Source organism: Mustela nigripes, chromosome 7, assembly GCF_022355385.1.
Source record: "Mustela nigripes isolate SB6536 chromosome 7, MUSNIG.SB6536, whole genome shotgun sequence".
Taxonomy (NCBI): Eukaryota; Metazoa; Chordata; class Mammalia; order Carnivora; family Mustelidae; genus Mustela; species Mustela nigripes.
In genome coordinates, this window is record NC_081563.1 from 31,925,099 (window position 1) to 31,945,717 (window position 20,619).

General features: G+C 36.7%; 1 protein-coding gene across 8 annotated transcripts in view; it reads right to left on the reverse strand.

The window, feature by feature from the left end:
• Positions 1–20,619, reverse strand: part of MAP4K3 (mitogen-activated protein kinase kinase kinase kinase 3) — a 198,171-nt gene that overhangs the window by 8,604 nt on the left and 168,948 nt on the right. For all 8 annotated transcript variants that reach the window (XR_009405292.1, XM_059405517.1, XM_059405514.1 and 5 more), the window contains 9 exons: positions 19,863–19,947; positions 18,475–18,554; positions 13,662–13,722; positions 13,461–13,578; positions 9,007–9,065; positions 7,883–7,986; positions 3,405–3,576; positions 402–470; positions 222–314 (listed from right to left, as the gene is read on the reverse strand). Coding sequence is in view for 7 of the 8 variants with exons in the window: in XM_059405517.1 (XP_059261500.1) it covers positions 222–314; positions 402–470; positions 3,405–3,576; positions 7,883–7,986; positions 9,007–9,065; positions 13,461–13,578; positions 13,662–13,722; positions 18,475–18,554; positions 19,863–19,947 (841 nt within the window). In the remaining variant the exon portion in view is untranslated. The remainder of the gene's footprint in view (positions 1–221; positions 315–401; positions 471–3,404; positions 3,577–7,882; positions 7,987–9,006; positions 9,066–13,460; positions 13,579–13,661; positions 13,723–18,474; positions 18,555–19,862; positions 19,948–20,619) is intronic.

Sequence of the window (20,619 nt, forward strand, 5' to 3'; positions counted from 1 at the left end):
TCTAAGGTGGGTACCATTAACTATAGATTATATCAGTTATTAAACTATTTCACAGAATGTATAAAGTGAAGACTGCCACTGACCTCATATTCATTATATCCTGTATTTTAAAAAACATGTGTCCTTAGTAATATCTTTCTATAATTTCAAATAATTATCAGGTAAGTTACTTTAAGCAGCTCTTGCTGTAATCAGACAAGAAATACAAAACTTTCACTTACCTATTGACTCAATCTGGAAATCAAAGGTGAGTTCAGATGATAATTTTCTGCTAGATTTTAATCTTCCTTGAAGATTTACTATTTTTATACAACCTAAAGAAGGTGGAAGGGGGAAGAGTCACTCAGAAACTAAGCTTAAAAATACATATTAAAATAAGATGCTCATAAATAAAAACTTACAGTCCAAGCATACAAGAATGGTATCTCTCTCCAGCTGGGTAACATGAGTAACGCTTGTCTGTGGGCTATCTGTAACACAAACAAACTCAATGAACTTATACATAAAGTAACACTGAAAGCACAGAGATGTAAAAACAAGAATTCTGAGTATCACTGAATTGGAAATGGATTTAAATTTTTAGTTATACATGTGCAGCGGTTGAGAAATCTGCTCGGGTCTAAACTCCAATGCGGTGCTAAACGAAGTGAGCACTTGGTGGAGGGCTGACCGTTTTAACTGTTGTCCTTCCTACCGGTGATGTCATTATTTCCATTACTATGTGAAATCAGGAGTCTAATCTTCCACATTATGGTTATGAATGATTTTTGCTTTTACGCTCAGAAGGCCAGGAACTAGGATTTGCACATCACTATATGGAAGTGCCTAGTACCACGTGCAATACTTATTGAGTGAATGAATGAGAATTAAATTATTTCAAGTACAAATGAATTAAAACTGAAGTATTTTGAGAAGTGTGAAGTATTACCAAAATGCAAAGAGGCATTATTATTATAATGATTTATCCAAGTTCTTACAAACTGAGAATATTTAAGTGATTTGCCATGAAGTGAAAAGTAGGATATCCCAAACTTCATATGAACATCAAAACTGAAATTGCTGAGCCATAGGCCTTTGTTTCTGGCCTTGCAGAAGGAGTCTGATAATCTATAGTCTACCATTTTCTATTTCCCATAGTGTTTAGTCTTAGGCCATCCCAGCAAGGACTGCTGTATTTCAGACATTCAAATGTGTTTTAGACCTGGTACTTCTGTAACCAACCAGGGCTGAAAGAACATGGAATAGGCCTCCTGCAAATCCGATTGTTGTAGCTCTTATACACATTGTGAAAATTGACAGTCTGAACATATATATATAATCCACTTCAGTTCAGGAAGCCAGTGTAGTATTACCATGGAGAAAGTCAGTATAATAAATTTTTACTAACTGCTTTTATCACTTAGTTACCAAACACTGGAATTATCTAGAGATCTTTAATAAAAAGTACCAATGCCTACCTGCCACCTCTAGATTTTGCTATTTAATTGGAGGTGTGTATGACTTGAGGCATCAGAAAGTTTTAAAAGCTTCCAAAGGTAGATTCTAACTGCAGCAGAGTTTAGGAAACCCCTGGCTTCGAATTTAATATGATTCTGAAGTCTAACTATACTTTCTCTCTCAATTTTTATTGCCTCATCTCAAAACCAGAGATGAGTTATACTTATCATTTTTAACCTCTAATAAAGGGGTTTCCTTACGTTAAGAGAATGAAATAAAAAGTTCCAAAGAAGGAAGGTACCCACAGCTGTACAAAATTCTTTTGCACAGAGATTACACCCTTCATTTAACAATTAGTAGAAAAGGATTTAAAATTAAGATGCTCAGGAAAAATTCATTAACTGAAACTCACTAACACTTAAGTACCAGTCCCCCAACAATGCCTTCCTGTTAAATAGGGAAGAAGAGATCAGGAAAGCAGGAGTGCACCCGCTGTCTGAGAGGGAAAATGGGTGTCTAAGGGAGAATGCAGTACAATTTGGGGGAGCTACAGAAGCCACGTATGTTGCCAGGGGCCAACCATGTTTCCCTTCAACAATGTATCCTTAAAGGAAAGGTCTTTCAACTGTCCTGGGCTTCAGTAAGTTGTGTAATTGTTTCTAGGTTTTTGTGAATGTTTGTCATTTTTTTTCACTGCCAAAAAAGCCTCAACACTTAGTTTCTTTCCTTCTGTGAACACTCAGGCTTCCAAAAAACTCCTGAAAAATCAGTATTTATTGCCAAACTGGCTTCTTAATATTTCCCTAAGAATTCAAAGACTCTGACAAAAGGCCTCTGCAAAACCTTTAAAAACTGCCTTTTAGGGGCACCTAGGTGGCTCGGTCAGTTAAGTGTGACTCTTGATTTTGGCTCAGGCCATGATCTCAGGTCATGAGATTGAGCCCTGTGTCAGGCTCTGCACTGCACACAGCGCCCAGTTAAGATTTTCCCTAACTTCCCCCGGCCCTCTTGCCCCTTGCTCCTCCCCCCAATTCTCTAAATATATAAAAAGTGCCTTCTAAAACAGCCACTATTTTATAGCAAAACATTGTACAATGTTATTTTTAAGGGAAAAACATCAAAAAGAGCTCCGTAATAAACACAGAGCTTTAAACATAAGAAAAAAAGATTGTTCAGGTCACTTTTTTTTAAAGTGTAAAAGTTCAATCAAGATTTATTTACCATGAAACACAGGTTTTATTAATGTACTGACTACAACAACAAAATTGAAGGTTGATCAACTATCAACAAATTTCTGTAAAAAGCTCATTAATTGGAATTATTTCCTAAGATACTATGAAGGAAAGATCTACTATGGAACTGGACAACACAGATCAAAATTTAAGGAAACAACTTATATAAAAGAATTATTTTCAAATACCCTCTAATATTTCAGAAATCGCTGTTTAGTTATAATTTATATCCTAGTTACAAATCAATAAACATTTATTAACGTTATTACACAGTACCCGTGTATCAATTACAGAGGAGTATAATGGAAAATAAACTATACTCAATGCAGTTTTTCCTTTTATTTCAATCAACATTTCTAGGCCTGGACATATGTGTCTATGTGTAGTTCTCAAAGTGTGGCTGCTGTATCAACACCATCAGTGCTACCTGGGAACACATAGAAATGAAAATCCATGGGCCCCACTCCAGAGCTAGGGAATGAAGGGCTCTGGCAGTGGGGGCCAGCAAGCCTCTGGGTGATTCCGAAGCACACTCAGGTTGGGGGAACACCTGATGTTTCAAATGCTTCAAACAAATTCACTATTTTAAAGCAAGCCATCTTCTCTTTTTCCAGTTTAATAAGTTATCCTAGATTGGATTTTTATGCACTGTTTTTGCCTAATAAGAGATATGATAAATTTATTACTTATAAAATCAAATATATTGGCCTTAGTAATTCAGTAAAAATCACAAACCTGATTCTGTAAACCACGAAGAGGTAGAGTTTGGATTGACTGTTTCAAATCGAACCACTTGGTTGAAGTCTCTCCCCCTACTGACACCAACACAGACTAAAGGGTACTCCTGCTCCGGGACTACCAGCATCTCAAACATTCTAAGTGGACACGGTATGGGAAAATCTATGTGCTGGAGAGAGAAATGAAAGTATCTTAAACAAAGGAAAATAAAAATCAAGTAATTTCATGAGAACACCATTAAGAATTTTTAGCTCTATGAAAACACAGAACATAACTCTCTCCTAAAAAGATTGCTTCTTGTCACAGAAACTTTGGATATGCAGAAAAATTAGCACCGTAAATCTTTTTTAAGTCAAAAATCACATAATTTGGGGACATTAGGGCTGGAACGGAACTTAGAAATCATCTGTTCAACCCTCACTTTTCAGAGGTGGAAACAGAGACCCAGAAATTTGGTGACTGGCCTAGCATTGCCCACCCCTTTGTGGCAGAGCCTCCTGTCATCCACTCCGATGTGCCTGTTATTCTCCATCTTCTTATCCAACCAAGCAAACATGAGTAAGAGCATTGAAATGCTAATTAGCAAGCAACATTCCTCTTGTAAGTGGACAGAAAAAAACCACAAATAAGAGAAATTTAGCCTTATAGCTCAAGTGACTATTCACAAATTGTTACAATGTAAACAATGTAAACAATTTTAATTTTGCATAGCTTCGAAATTATTTTTAATTATTTTATATTGCTACGAGAGGACTAAAGTTCATATTTTGTAAGTTTAGAAAAATAGATGGAGACCATTAACATCATCAGTGATCAGGAAATTAAACTACAAGAGACACTATCCACCCGAATGACTAAAATGAAATGACTGACAATAACAAGTGTTACCAGGAGAGGAGCAGACGAATGCTCACTGTAAGGGCCTATTTAGCCAGAGCAGCTCCATCCTTCCCCCTTCAGGGAACTTACTTAAAAAAAAGTCCTGGAAACCAGTCCCGGGTAACAAAGCCCAAATACAAGGGTGGGTCAGGCCGGTGGAGGTATCCAATCAGTGGGGGCGCATATGGTCTCCCTAGCTACCAAGGAGTATGGGTGCCAATTCTGACCAAGGTGATAGGCTAGCTCAAATATCTACTATAGGGTAAATTGTAACTCAACTGGTCACTTATGTGTGACCTAGCAGGACTGGCAGCTTTCTCTGTGTTACAATCTCATTGGTCACCTGTGCATGGCCAGGCCCAACCACATGGCCTTTGCCCTTAAAAGCTAGTCTGTAAAAAAGAGAGGGTTCACCTCTTTGCAAGGGATGGCCCTGGCCGGTCAGTTTGATTCTCAATGCTTGGCACAAAATAAAGCTTTGCTTGACCTTCGCTTTGTATCAGTCTCGCTCCTTTGACCATGAACCCAACACTCACAAGGTGATTAAAGCATGAACTACACGGTGCAGCCACACAGGTTAACTACGTTATCTGTTTCTGTTGAAGATACGCATTCCTCTGGGCCCTGCAATAATGCTCTGGTTATATGTTCTGGACAGTAAAAGTGTGCATGTGGATAGAAGGCATATTCAAAAATGTTCACAGCAGTTTTGTTCAAATAACAAAAAAGTGGAAGTAACCCAAATGCCCATCAACAGTAGACAGATAAAATGACACCATATTCAGCATTTCACACAACGGGAACTTAGAGCAATGAAAATGAAACGAATGACTACAGCTGTATCCCAACGACACAAACATGATGCCAGATACGAATGAATACATACTTTACGATTCCACTTACACGCTGTTGAAAAATCAGGTAATGTTTAGGGGAGTGTGCTTATACAGTAAAAATGGAAAGTAAGGGAGCTGACTTGGTGGGGGGGGGATCATGGGGAGTTCTGAGGTGCTTCACAATAAAGTTGTTTTTCCAAAAAATATCAAGTCTTACACACACTTTAATAAGCCCATTGTTAATATATTTATATTTCTGTTTCTCTTATAAATGGGCTGTATTTTCATTTTATTTCCCAAAAGGTTAGTATTATTAGTATTTAACAAAGCTACTGAATTTATTCTCTCACCTAGCAACTTGTAAATTCTAAAGATAATGAAGTCTGGAGCAAAGAAACAGGTGAATTGGGGCTACCATGGCTACTACTCTCGGAGTGTTAGAAAATACAATGTGGTCCTTGCACCTAGAAGGTAAAGCTCTCTGTGCACCTGCTGCTCCCATCCACATCCCCTCCTTTCCTGGGGCTGCCAGACGACCTCCACCCCATGGCTATAGACACGTCTCATCAAACCCCCTCTCTAGAAGCTCTTTCATTACCTGGGGAATAGGCTTTGCCTAACATCAGTCAGATTTTTAATAAGGCAAAGTATTCAAAATAATTCTCTTTGAAATGTGATTAAGAGCAGTAAAGCAGGAAAAAATGCCTCTGTTTAACTTTTTTTGTCAGCAAATAAGAAAACCAAGAGATTGTGAATAATTCTATTTAGCTTCTATTAAGTATTGTTAAGTCATTAATAGAAGAGAACTTCTGTCTAAGAGCTCTAAATCCAATTACTGATGGTGTTGGTCCTTGAGGCCAGTAACTACATCTTATTTTTGTCTCTGTAGTTTTGCTTGGTTTGGAATAAATACATAATTGTTTATTGGCAAGGTCTTTAATTTCTAACTTTTACTTTTGATGAAAATGTAGTCTAATGAAGCAAAAACTGTCAAAAATGTCATTAAGAGGAAGGAAGACTACAGAAAGGATAAAAATGTTTTTGAACACATCTTTTAAGACTGTAGAATAGAAACATCATAAACACTAGTCACAATAAAGTCAAATACAGAAACAAAATACCCACAATATCTTGAGAGAGACAGGAGAAGGAGAATTGGGTTGAGATTCAGGGTAAGAGCCTACAGAGAGCTCAGGGAGTTTAAGAAAAATGGGAAGGTGGGAAGTCTTGAGGGAGACTGTATTTTAAGTTACTTATAGTATCTTAGAACACTAGCAACAGGCCTCATTAAATTAGTCAGAGCCAGGCTCCCCTGGACTACAGAAGTCATGGAAAAGAGAAGATGTGGATGGGTAATTTTTATGCTCCCCATGTCTTCTAAGTATATATTTTCTCCTGCATATTCTTCATACCTAAAATCCCTTTAACAGGGAGAATGGTCTTCCATTATGTTGGGATAAGTGGTATAACATATCAGGTGACACAAAAAATTCATTCATCCTTAGGTTTAATCAGACTGTATCTCTGAACACTGATCTAATGAAACTATTTTTCATTCTGACAGAGGTTAGGAATGAAAGGAATAGAGAGGATATATCTAAAATAGACTAAAGGGGGAATGGTAGGAAGAAGACAGGGAAGGGAAGGTTTGCAGAAATATCAAATGGTGTGCACTTGACCACTCCCATCTAGGAGAAGGTGTGCTTTTGTCAAATAGGCAAGAACAAAGAGGAGCTAAGAACAAAACAGTTTTTTGCCATAAATGGGCTGTATCCAGAAGCTCTGCTTTAGACAGTTTATACGGTTACTTACTTTTCCCCTTCAGCTTTTGATTTAAACAATTTTTGTTTCAGTGATTTGTGGCAATAGCACCTCAATGGGTTCAAATCTCTTGAAGCTATTTTTCCATTTCTTTAGCCCTACTTAATGTTGAGGTTAATAAATAGTGGTATGAAATTAAAACCAGATTCCTTAATCACTTATAGAAATTTAAATAACAGGAATCCAATACTTTAAATACCTTAATGCTGTACTGTAAAATTTAGGAAGAATCCACTCCAGTTATATTCTGACCCCAAGTTCCAGGGACATCTCAAATGCTCAGGAAATAAGACTACTTAATTTATATTAAATAGCAAAGAAATCAGCTTTAAAAAATCTATTTGGTATTTCCCTGGTGTGAGTGAACCATTTTATTAGTTTTTCCTCCAATTTTAAGTTACAGCTGAGTAATATTAAATATTTTAAAGAATATTCATTAAAGATTCTAGAGAAACTTAGGCATGAAACCCATCCCCCAAAATAATCCACACATGGGAAGGCCTGGGCAAATTAACAGTTAAGCACAGAATTCAAGTAAATAAGTTCCCTCTCTCTATGGTTATCCCTAGTCCTCTTAGGCCAAATGCCAACCTCCGTGATGGAGTGGGTCAACCAGAGAATATATTCAAACAACACCCCACTGCTTCTTCACACACCCCTGTTCTGGACACAAGACTGTCTGTGAGAGGCTATTTCTCACTCCTACTGCCATTTCCCTGAACTATTTCTCTAGTCTCTTCTAAAAGTTCTATTTGGCCAACTGATTTCCTTACAGTCAGGCAGCTTTTCACTACCCTGCCACACAAAACAAAGTCATGAAATTAGCTTGAGAAGAAACGGGGAAAAAAGAAAAAAATGTTTTTTTTTTTGAAAGAATAGGAAAATTAACTTAATGAAGCTTTTATACTAAGAATGACTGAGGTTGCTTTTCATGCTTACCTTAATTAACATAAATTTCTGCATTGGTTCAACCCATTCTAATAAAACAATGCTAGTCTGAAGTGCCCCACATAGGTACTTATGGCCTGTGTAAGGATTTCGCACTGTCAAGGCAAAAAAGTATATGTAAGTTCTCTTATCATACAGAAAGTCCTAACAACAGCAGTCGCATGCTCTGAACACAAACGAACATCAGCTGGCCGGAGTTCAATTTCCCAATTAGACTGCAGGGCGAAAACATTTTCAGTAAAAGCTGGAACCTCCTCCACCATGAGCAGGACTTTTGTCTTATGCACAGACGAAACAGGTGGTTATTATGGGTTCTGGCAGTGGGAAGAAAGATTTTATGTCTCACGTACAGCAGCAGGGAGATTAGGTGCGGCAGCAAGATCCCGAAGGAAGGCTCCGCAGTACATCTGGGGAGAAGCCGCCAAACTGAGAGACTATGGCACACTGAGGGACAGGTGACTAAGGGTGCTTTGGGTGGTAATGTTCAGAGGCAGTGATGCTTTGGTTCTAGCGACATGAAGACATTACTACTCAACTCTCAAAATACAGGTTTACAAGTAATAAAGCCTCAGAGGTTTTTAAGGTAAGGCAAGGCAACTCTTGTTTGCTTTTGCTCCATGCAAATAAAACAGCTGATTGTGATGGGGGAGGAAGAAGACTTTAGGATCGTGGTGTGTGAACAGGGAAACTACAACTTTCATGTCACAGGCATAGGGTTTTACATATTAAAGGCATAAAAATATACGCTGAATGAATAAATGCAGTTCTTAAGCCATTACCGAGCAGAGCAGCATGTGAGTGGATAAGGAGCAGGACCCCTGGAGAACAGGGTATGATAAAGTGCTGTAATAAAAGTCATCCTACTTTCTCCATTTATCCAGTTAATAAATTATCTGCAAAACAACTGTTACGTGCAAGGTACTATATTAGGTTTAGTTTACATGGAAACTGAATGGGCAAGACATTTGTTTTACCTAAGGGGGAAAAATAAACTATAACTGGCAGAATGCCTGGAGAAGTACTGTTTTATACTAGATTTAAAAACGAGCCCCACACTGTTTTCTTATCTATTCTGCAAAGCAGGAGAGCTACATGTTATGGAATAGTTTACTTACCAACACAACATTTCTGACACCACTTGGTTTCAGGGATTTTTGCTGATACAGCAAATTTCCTAAATGTAAATGAAAATGAATATATAACACATGTAGGTGAAGTTAGTATATGATAATGGTATCATTACAGATCAGTGCAGAAAGGATGAGTTGTTAAATCTACTAGGTCATCTATTAAAAATAAGAATACATTTGATCTGTTTCTCATCCCTCCTCCAACCAACTCCAAGTAGATTAAGGATTTATTAAAGTATGGAAAAATAAGACTGTAAAATATTTAGATTTAGAAGAACAGACCTTGGGATTTCTTTAAAAAAATGCAAAAAGGACAAATTAAACAGGAAAATATTAATAAACTTTGATACTTTTTCATGGATGGATCCCTACCACCACAAACTACAGATGGCAATTTGTTGAATATAAACTTTGGTTTACCAAAAGATACCATTAAGAAAGTAAAAAGATAAGCCATAAACTGAGGAAATATATTTTTAGCACATATAATAAGCTGAAGCTATGTAAAATGTCTTACCACTAAAACAATTTTTAAGAACTTTTTTTAGACATTTTTATTTCTCTACTCAGGAAGAATGGGATATAGATTTTCTGGCAAAGGTCCTTTAGGGGTTCTGCAAATATCTGATTCAAACTTAGTATGAAAAATTCATTTAAAATTATTTTTTAAAACTAAAATTAAAAAAATATACATTAACTCAAATGTCTTTTATAATGAAAGTTGATAAAACAGACTGTTAGTGTAAAGTTACACAAATGTCAAATTATACTTCCCCATTTCTGTACACATATTTAAATTTCTTTTACAATTGTAAATGTGCCACAGATTAGAGGTCATTGTTCTGCATGTCTTTAAAACAAAACAAAACAAAGCTGTGCTTTACTGGTAATAAAATAGTAAAGCATGCATGGGATGTTCAATACCATTCCAAACAAGCTCAGAATAATCTTGATGGGTGTTCCTGTCACCGTACAATTGGCAACTGAGTAATAACAAAGCATATAATGCTGAGGTATTGTAACTTTGGCTTTTAATATGTTTTATATGCTGATGTTTATATTTATAAAAATCTTTAATAACTATTGCTAACATTTACAAATAAGACCTTATTGTTTGCCATGAATTTCACATGTTCTGTGTCAGTCCCTCTGATAATGCCACAAGAAAGGTCACAGCACAGAAATCTGAGGGTTAGATTTAATAATTTCCTCAAGGTCATACAGTTAGCAATTCTAGGAAGAAAGAATTCTAATCTAGTGTCCTAAGTCTAACTGTAGTGTTCATAGTGATTCAACTTCAAAAAAAGAAATCTACTTCTTTTTTATAATTCTGGATCAGTTTCACTAAAAAGTATTCTGAGCTTGCAAGAGAAGCTGTTAAAATGTTACCACTTGTAAGTACATTATCTGTGTGAATTAGAATTTGGTTAATATTATGGTACCTAAACAATGACTAATTCATCAGATACTGAGGCACTAAATGACAATAATGATCTAGAATACCTTGAATTCAAATTTTGGGTTAAAGCACCTATTGTTCCCGTCAACTACATTAATATTGGGAAGAGTTTTATGTTCCAATTCATGCATTATATTAATATTTATAAAAATACCCCTTACATACAGTGAAATTTCATATAACTTAAAACAAAACAAAAATTCCCCATACCTTTAAATTAAGTAAACTGCTTGAACCAAAGTGCTTTTTAGGGTTTAAAAATATCTGAATCAAACTCTTGATAGATTTCCACTGCAACAAACTTAATGCTCCCGGTCTGCACTTATGAAATTGTCCCCTGGGTTCCAAGGTTACTTAACAGGTTAAGTTACTGAATCTGTCAAAACCCAGGAGGATTAACTGACTGCAAGGTTCTGAAAGACTGTAAAGAATACTACGCAGTCAATGCAAGATCAACTACTAAGTACAACTGAGGGTTAACAATAATGAAACTACTCAGAACAGCTGTGAGCAGCACACTGAAATATTATCAAAATTTTATAATTTTCTCCAGTGATCTATATAGACTTACCTTACTTTTAAATCATGATTTTGCAATAAGGCAGTAAAATTTATTTACCAGCACCCAGCTAACTAGAATCCGAAGTGAACCAACATTCTCAGTCTATTTATTTATTTATTTATTTATTTAAAGGTTTTATTTATTTACTTGAGAGAGAGACAGTGAGAGAGAGCATTAACGAGGACAAGGTCAGAGAAAGAAGCAGACTCCCCACGGAGCTGGGAGCCTGATGCGGGACTCGATCCCGAGACTCCAGGATCATGACCTGAGCCGAAGGCAGTCGTCCAACCAACTGAGCCACCCAGGTGTCCCTCTCAGTCTATTTATTGTAAGCTATTTTAGGTTACATTACAGACATTGTTCAAATTACCTTGCCTAACAATGATGACAACAGATCTGCTTAGTAAGAGATCTTACTAAGATCTCTGGCACGACCAGGTGCCAGAAACCATGGCAAATACTATACATACATAATATATCATTTTAAAAACAACTTTACAAGATAGGTATACTGGTTCCATTTTACAGATGAGAGGTTGTATAATTTATTCAAGGTCCCAAACCTACTAAGTGAACAAGGCAGGATTTATCAAGTCTAACTAGATCCCAAAGCCTACTCTTTCCTAAAGCAGCTTTACAGTACCAGACAGTGAGTACCTAGATTTATAATGAGAACCACAGGACATTACAAGATGCTCAAAGAAGTTTAATTTGTGTTCACTTTACAGTAGAAGAGCTGGTACTAATACACACACAAAATTTTATCATGCAAAAAACGTTCTCAGATTTCCAGCCAGTAAATGAGAGAACTGAGAGTAGATTTAACAGCAACTGATTTCTTGATAACAAAACTGGAGAAAGTGAGAAGGAAACACTGCTGAGTGTTACTAACACTGAAGACTGACTATCACAAAGTTATGTGACATAACAGCCCAGATCTAAAGTACTCTTAGAGATAGCATCTTCTTCTATGGAAATTCCTTAAAGGAAGAGGTAATACATCATTCAATTCTGTCTCATGTGTATACTAGGAAACTTTCTGCACATCTGATATATTCAGTTAAAATTTGAAAAATTGAACACAGCTACAAATAAGCTCAAATAAGCTCCAAATGTCTCTGACAAAATGATATAAAAATAAGTGAATACATTAAAATTTATGTGCTTTATACTCCTTGGAGGGCTCTTGTACCTCACATATATTTTTATTTTTATTAGAGATTTCATTTGACAGAGAGAGAGTATGAGCAGGGGGAGTGGCACAGGGCTAGGGAGAAGCAGGCTCCCCAATGAGCAGGGAGCTTGATGCAGGACTCAATCCCAGGACCCTGGGATCCTGACCTGAGCTGAAGGCAGACACTTAACGACTGAGCCACCCAGATGCCCTCCTTACATATACTTTAAAAGCTTGGTGGTCAGTTTCCATGGCCAGAGGAATTTAGGATTATCAAGTCAGACAACTAGATGGAGATGTGCTATATATGAAGACAGAAAATCAACAGCACCAAGTAGCAGCTGGGAGAAAAAGAGGGACAAGACAAACACTATCTAAAGAAAGAAACTCCCTGAGCCCATTCTTGGGGTTGATAATAGCTAACTCCAGTTGTAGATATTATAATGTAAGTATCATAAATCAAGCCCAGAGTTGCAACTCTGAGTCATCATGAAAAGATCCAGTTAAACTCAATGTAATCTTTTAAGAAGACAGAAAAGCAAGAAGTATAATTTTTAAATGATTTTCATCAAAAAGGTTAAGTTTAAAATCTTTTGCGTAATGGGGCAAATTTTAACTCTACTGTAAACTCAGCAATTGAGAATAACAGCTTTTCAAGGTACTTGAAAGCCAAGGGTGTAGATTAGTTGCTCTCCAACTGAGATGGTAAAGGAAGAATGGCTACAGTACAATGTTTTCTTAAAATACAATTTATACTAGACTCCAAAGACCTTTTGGTCAACAAATGAGGCACAACATGATAATAACCAAAGGAAGAGAGAGCAAAATGAAATATTCCCGAAAGTAGAAAAACAAAACCCCTCAATTCCTAAGTAACTGTTTTCTAATGTGAAAACCTTGATTTAATAAATCATTTTGATTTTCTAAGTTTAGAAACTGTACTTTGAAAAAAATTCACTTTATTTAAAATTAACACAGTATGTCAAAAGCACTGTATGGGATGGAAAATTACTAGCAAATCATAGAAAAAAATTAGTTTTAATCTTGTGAAAAACATCAGTTTTAAAATTCTAGAGGTGCTTCCAGTTCTTGTGAAAATATATTACCTCTCACAGTTTTTTCATTACAAATGATTTCTACTAACCCAAAGTGAGTGCTTTTTTCAATTTCTGTAGTATAACTGTTATTTAGAATTAATTAACGTACTACCCCTAAGGATGACACATAAGTAAATGTACAGTTACCTTGGCAGTATCCTGTCAGGAAGTTTGTGTGCTGGAATAGCCACAGGTAACTTCTGCATTTGTCTTGCATAATCAAAAAGCCCTGGTAAATTATGGGAATAAAGCTGAGAAGCTTTACCTGTAAAGAAAAATAACCAGCATAATAAAAGCTAGTAACATAAATAGGAATAATTTTAAGATACGTAAAAAACGAAGACTTACCAGATATTGATAGTAAGCAATTGTTCATTACGTATAACCATGTACACCTTCGGGGAAATAGCTGGTTTAAAAAAAAAAAAAAAGTGCAAAGTTTACAAAAGATAACATAAAATAGTAACATAAATATGTACATAATTAACTATGTAACCTGTCTTATCAATGGGCTAGCCTTAAAAAAGAAATTTATTTTTAATAGACATTCATTTTAGAAGACATTTAAAACAAGATGATATTTATATGGGAGAAAAATAAGTAAATCAGCGATATAATTTCATTACCTAAGTCTCAATATGATATGATTAGTTCCAGTCTCCCTTATGGTTAAAAACTATATAATCCCAAATGCAAAGGGAGAAAAGACATTTCCAAATGTCTATTCCTTTATTTTGGTTCTGGGGTTAAATAATTAACTTTCATGTGTACTTCTCTAGATACTTTCGTTATCTAGGCATATGGACATGCCCAGCTTCTCTAGCAGAAGAGACACAAAAAAGAATCATGGTGCAGTGGAACATAGGGTATAGAAACACTAGGTATGGAGGAAAAAAGGTTGAGGGAAAAAGATGAAAATGTACAAATAATTAAGAATACAGATATGGAATTCATTTCTGAAACAGTCCATAAGAACTGACAGGCAGCTCTGGAAGTTTGAAAGTGATTAGTATTTAGGGCAAAAACAAGGGAATCCATGGAACACAGTCCATATTCTTTGAAGGAAAAACGTAACTGCTCTCATTAATACATATTATTATGAAGCCCAGTGGTTCTCAAAGTGGTCCCTCCATCCACATCAGCATTATTAGCATCACGGGGGCATTTATTAGAAATGCAAATTCTTGGACCTCACCCCAGACTTACTTAAGTAGAAGTTCTGAAAGGGGGCCCAGCAATTTAGTATTAACCAGCCCCTCCACATGATTCTGAGGCATACCGAAGTCTGAGAGCCACTGATGAATATAATGAAGCATTCTGATTTAATAAACCCAAGCGCCGGGTTTGCTCTGGCAGCTCCTACTCAGTTACTCCAAAATAGACTGGGATGTGGGCAGGGAAGGGAGAGAATGAAGGGACAAATGAAACATACCAAGGCCTCTAAGGGCTTTACTTTATTAAAGCACAAAGTCACAATGATGTCCCTGGATAATTAAAGGAGAAAAGGTAATAATAAAAGGGAAAGAACAAAGTAAAAGCTACTTCATGTAAAATCTGATTGTTTATTTGCAAAATATACTCACATAAAGTATCTAATTTCTCCAAACAAATAAGATATGGCAATATAGTTTTAAAAAGAACTATTATTGAAATATAGTTGACATAAAACATTGTATTAATTTCAGGTGCACAAAATTCTATACATTATCCAATGCTCACCACGGTTAAATTGTAGTCACCATCTTTCTCCATACAATGTTATTACAATATTATTGACTATGTTCTCTAGGCTGTATTTTTGCCATAGTTTTTAATTTTGAAAAATGTGTCTATTGCTGTGTCTCAGACTGAAATGACATAAACATTTCCTATTTTATGCTAGTCATAAAAAATCCATATTGGAATTGGGAATTCATTGGCTACATTGAGAAAATTAGGCAGAGTGAGGCAGTGACTTACTATAAGCCATATAGCAGTATATTATCAAAGTAGCAAAAACTGTTTTTGTTTTGTTTTAAAGATTTTTATTTATCTGACAGAGAGATAGAGAGCACAAGTAGGCACAGTGGTAGGTAGAGACAGTGGGAGAAGTAGACGCCCCACCAAGCAGGGAGCCCAATGCAGGACTCAAACACAGGACCCTGGGATTATGACCTGAGCTGAAGGCAGCCACTTAACAAACTGAGCCATCCAGGAGCCCAGCAAGAAGTTGCTTTATATTTAATACTGTCTTGAACTGGGTTTATCTTCATTAAGAAAAACCATCAAAAGTATTTCTCTACTATTAAATCTATGGTCTATTGTGAGATGATTTATTTGTAAACGTAAGTGAGTTAGTTTGTTTAATACAAACATACAAAGTACTAGGGCAGGACAAAAACTCCTCACATAATAAACTGTCAACACAGGGACAATGAAAAAGTATTTATGCAAAGTTTTATTAAGTGGACTTTGCTCTGGATTTTGTTTTTTAGCCACATTTAATAAAACCCTAAAGCTTTTCTAGATTTCTAATGTTGAGTTCCTCTAGCAAAGCAGGCTCTGGGTGAAATAATCCATTTATTGAAGGTATACAGTAGTTAAGAAGAGTAGGTTCTACAGTTTGCACAGACTCAGATACCTGCTTTCTCAGTGACTGTGACTTTGGATAATGTGATCTCTGTGAGTCAGTGTTTTATTTGTAAAATGGAGCACCTAGACCTAACAGAGCTGGCTGTGGTGATTAAACAAGAAAAGGGCGTGGAAGACGGGCATATGTGGCGCACTCACTGAGTGTTAGCTGTAAGGAATCAAAGCAGATAAAAAATTTAAAATCAGGACCCTGTTTGGTGTCATCTCTCCTTTCAGCATCTTCCCCTAATAGACTCATGCCACCTGGTCTCTTTCTTCTAGAGAACAGAGAAAATCCACCTAATTTCATAACAAGATAAAAAAAACTCTGGGTCGCACATATTCTCATTCCCTACTTTTCAAAGGCAAGGGAAAAGTTTTCACTTTGTAGGGCATGTGTAGCTCAGACTATATTATTCAAACAGTGTAGTTCCAGTGCTGAAGCATCTCAGGAGGGGACTTCCTGAAGACTGGGACCAGATGGGGTTGGTGGGCACCTTCACTTAACAGTCCCTTGAATTAGGCGAATAAATGCTGACCCCACTTATGCATGAAGTTACCCTTGTTCTTACAATTAATATTGTTACCTATAAGGTGATTTTTAAATCTTATTATAGCCAAGAAAAATATCACTACCTTTGAGTTATTTACTGATTATTACAATTAGTAATTATAAGTACAATTATACAAGACCCTTTCCATTTTTCTCTAGTTCCTAATATTTTTCAGCCACCTCATTATATACCACTTCCATCCAGATTGAAAGATTTACAGTGTATCATACAGTTTAGGATCTTGTTAGAAAATCTGATTAAAAAATGCTGCAATGAGGGGCACCTGGGTGGCTCAGTGGGTTAAAGCCTCTGCCTTCGGCTTAAGTCATGATCAACCCCCTGCACTGGGTTCTCTGCTCAGCAGGGAGCCTGCTTCCTCCTCTCTCTCTGCCTGCCTCTCTGCCTACCTGTGATCTCTGTCTGTCAAATAAATAAAATCTTAAAAAAAAAAAAATGCTGCAATGAGAAAAGATGGAAATGTTTGGTTATGAAGAAAATACCATTACTTACATATTTTTTTCTCTCCATTGTATTTGTAATCAATTTATATTGATAATGGACACTGAGTTATACATCCCACAGGCACCCAAAACTCCATGTGACCAAACTTCATGCACTATCATGCCCTTCAAACCTACTTCCCCTTCTGTACACGATACCCTGACAGGTGGCACTTGTCATTCACTAGCTGGAGACCTGGAGTCAACCTAGATTTTTTCCTGCTTTCATATTGAAGAGATCATTTAATATGCCAGTTCCCGCTCTTTAGTCTTTCTCTAAGTCTGGTGTTTCTCCACAGGAGCCACACAGGTGGGGGAGGCACTGTGGTGAAGCAGTTAAGGATACAGCCTCTGGAGGCAGCTGGCCTGGGTTCATATCCCACCTAGTTCAGATACTTAATAGTTGTGCGATCTCTGAAAGTTACTAATCCCTTCCGTGCCTCAGATTTCTCAACAGAAATGTGATCCATGATGGTATCTATCTTTGAGAGTTGTTGTGAAGATTAAGTAAGTTAATTACATTAAAAACAGTATCTGGCAGGGGTGCCTGGGTGGCTCAGTTGGCTGAGCGTCTGACTCTTGGTTTCAGCTCAGGCCATGATCTCATGGGTCATGGGATTGAGCTCCGCTAATCGGGGAGTCTGCTTGAGATTTTTTCCTTCTGCCCCTCCTCTCTCTCTTTTCTCTCTGGAATAAATAAATAAATCTTTTTTAAAAAGTGTAAATATAGTATCTGGCCTCCAGTAAGTTTTGTATAGGTATTAGCTACTAACACCATCGTTACCATTTTGCAGGTTGTTTAGCTTTGCTGGCCCTTGGCTACTAAATGCCAAAAGCTTCCCCCAGTCCTTGGGACAATAACCAATGTCCCCATACAATTCCAAACCCCTTTCTGTCCTTTCCACTTCTGCCCCGATTCAACACTTCTTCACCCTTTGACCAAAATCTCTCCTGCCATCTCTCATCACTCTGCAGATAGTTCTAAAATGCGGACCCGGTCATCAGCCTGGTGCCCAAGCCCAGGGGTTTGGCAGCTGTCCACCCCACCTACCTCCACCTACTGTCCCTATGCTGCAGTAATCCTATTCTCCAGTCAGACTGGTCACGGCTCCCATCTTCCCATGCTGATTCACAACTCCACGCCCTCATATTTACCCTCTATCTGTCTGGGAAGCTTCCGCTCATTGCCATGAATGGTCTCTTCTCACCTGCCCAGAGGAGGGGCTAGTGACTTGCACCTCTGTGGCCTCGACCTGTGCTCACTTCTAAGGTGACAGCAGAGTGTTGCAGTAACTGCCACATCTCTTTCTCTATTACATCATGAGGTCCTGCAGGGCAAGGACTAGTCCTGCGAATGTGTCCTTGGGACCTGACAAATACAATATGCTCTGTGAAGCTCTTATGGATACAAGAAGCAAAAAATCCTAGAATCGAAACTTATTTCTTGCCTACTATCTATATGTAACTTTAAAAAAGGGACAATACAAAATAACACACCTGTTCCATTGATGTTTCATGAAGTTCATTAAGATTCAAAGTATAAATCCCTTCTTCGGCACCAAATATCAAGTACTGATCTGAAATGACAAAGTATTTCACCGGTTTTGATATGTAAAATACTTTCAAAAAGGATTTATATAGAAATTAAGTAAATATGTATTAACATGAAGAAAGAATTACGTGATGGCTAAGCAGTAAATATAATTTAATACAACTAAGTGGCTAAACACTCTACCTTAATGAGCTGAGCTATATGTAAATACCAGCCTCAAAGCAGATAAAGAGGTTCTGAAGCCTGGAATACTAGGGCTCCTCACATATCAGAGGGTGCTGAGGACTGGCAAAGAATCTGTAGCTTCTTTTCTACAATTCCTTTAAGAGAGGATCATGTACATCTGATGTACAGAATATAAATACAGAAGAACTGATACAAAATATTTTTGCAGATGAGCTACCATTATAAGCAGCGTCACTGAAACACTAGGATCTAAAAACAAAAACAAAACAAAACCCCAACAAACCAGGATCTGGCTACTGCCTATTCAAAAAGTTAACTAAAACTTGGCTACCTGCTACGGTACCCAGTATCTGCTAGAGCATGGTAGTTTAGACACAGTCCTGTCTGAGCTGCTTTTGATAATAAAAAACAATAGGTCAAGAACTTCTCCACACTAAACTGAAGTAGGCTGAGAACAACTGAGAATGTCAAGAGCATTCCTATACTGCCCAGTATTTAGGATTAGTGCTGGCAGACCGACCCTACAAATGAACAGGATTCCAAGTGCAGCTATACCCCAGACTGGTGACAAAACAATGAACCTCTCTTAATGTCATTCTCCCTACTTGGAAAATACAAGTTCCTCTACCTTGGATTTTTAAAAGATTTAGTGCGTGCAGGCATGTATTCATGTAGCTCTTACATACACAGATACTAAGATATATAGTGAGAGAATGCTGGTTGTCTTTTGTCAGTGACTAATGACAACGATTCTTACTATGACTCCCTTTAAGGTGGAGAGGCCCTCTAGAGTGTTCACTACACCCTGGACCTTTGGCAGTTAACTCCTTTAACAACAGCTATACCTAAAACACAAAGATACTGAACGTGCAGCTACAGAAAAAAACTTCTTTGGAGGAAATCAGGGTGGCATAGAGTATATGGTTTCACTCTATTGATATGGGGACCACACAGTGAAATTTTAGTGTTACAGGTCACTTCAAACACTGCTAATAACACGGAGAAACATATTTACCTTGAACAATTTTTTAAAATTATAACAAAAAAATTTTCAGAAGGGTATTCTGAACATGAAGAAAACTGAATGCTTTCATGGCCTCATGTTAAAAAACAGTAAGAAAGATAACACAGAAACATATAGTACTACCTCTTGTGTCTGGGTTTATCCATGATGTTGCACAGTGAATTTTCAAGGGACATCCATTAAAAACCTTTGAAAAACATGCACCCATCTGGAAAAACAAAGAATAACCAAGTAATACAATATTCCCTGATAAGAAGGAAATCATAAATTCTACAAAGGTGAAAAGTTTCTTCTTTCATTTCATGACCTAAAATGTTCTTAATCATTAAAATTAACATTAAAACATGAAAGAGGTATAGCTGATTTCAAAATTCATATTGAGTACTTCAAAACATGTGTCTATACCCCTTTAAAAAAAAAAAGCAATGTGCTTATTCTCCCTGGATGGTCAATAAAAAGCTTTATTTTTTTTTTGTTAATATTTATCAAGCCCATTTACAAGTCTTTTAGATAGTAAGTACCTTATAAGGAAATACAGTATCATTCATTTGAACTTTTTTTGATCATTTGAATAAAATGTTAATTTTGAAACTGTTGTAGGTTAGAATAAATAAATACAAGAAAGCTTACTCATTTAATCACCTTTTCTACCAACATCTTGAGAAAGGAAAGAATACAAAAATATTTGATGAGAAGAGCACTGTGCATCATTTTATGGCTGGAATGTTTTCTTCACAAATATGGAGATAATACCCAGAGACAGAATGCATTACTATAGTTGATAAGGGATTAAAAATACTAACATGAAAAAATAATATCATAAACTTTGAGGTTTCCTTTTCCTCAAAGAAACCTACCAACCAATATTATTAAGATATTA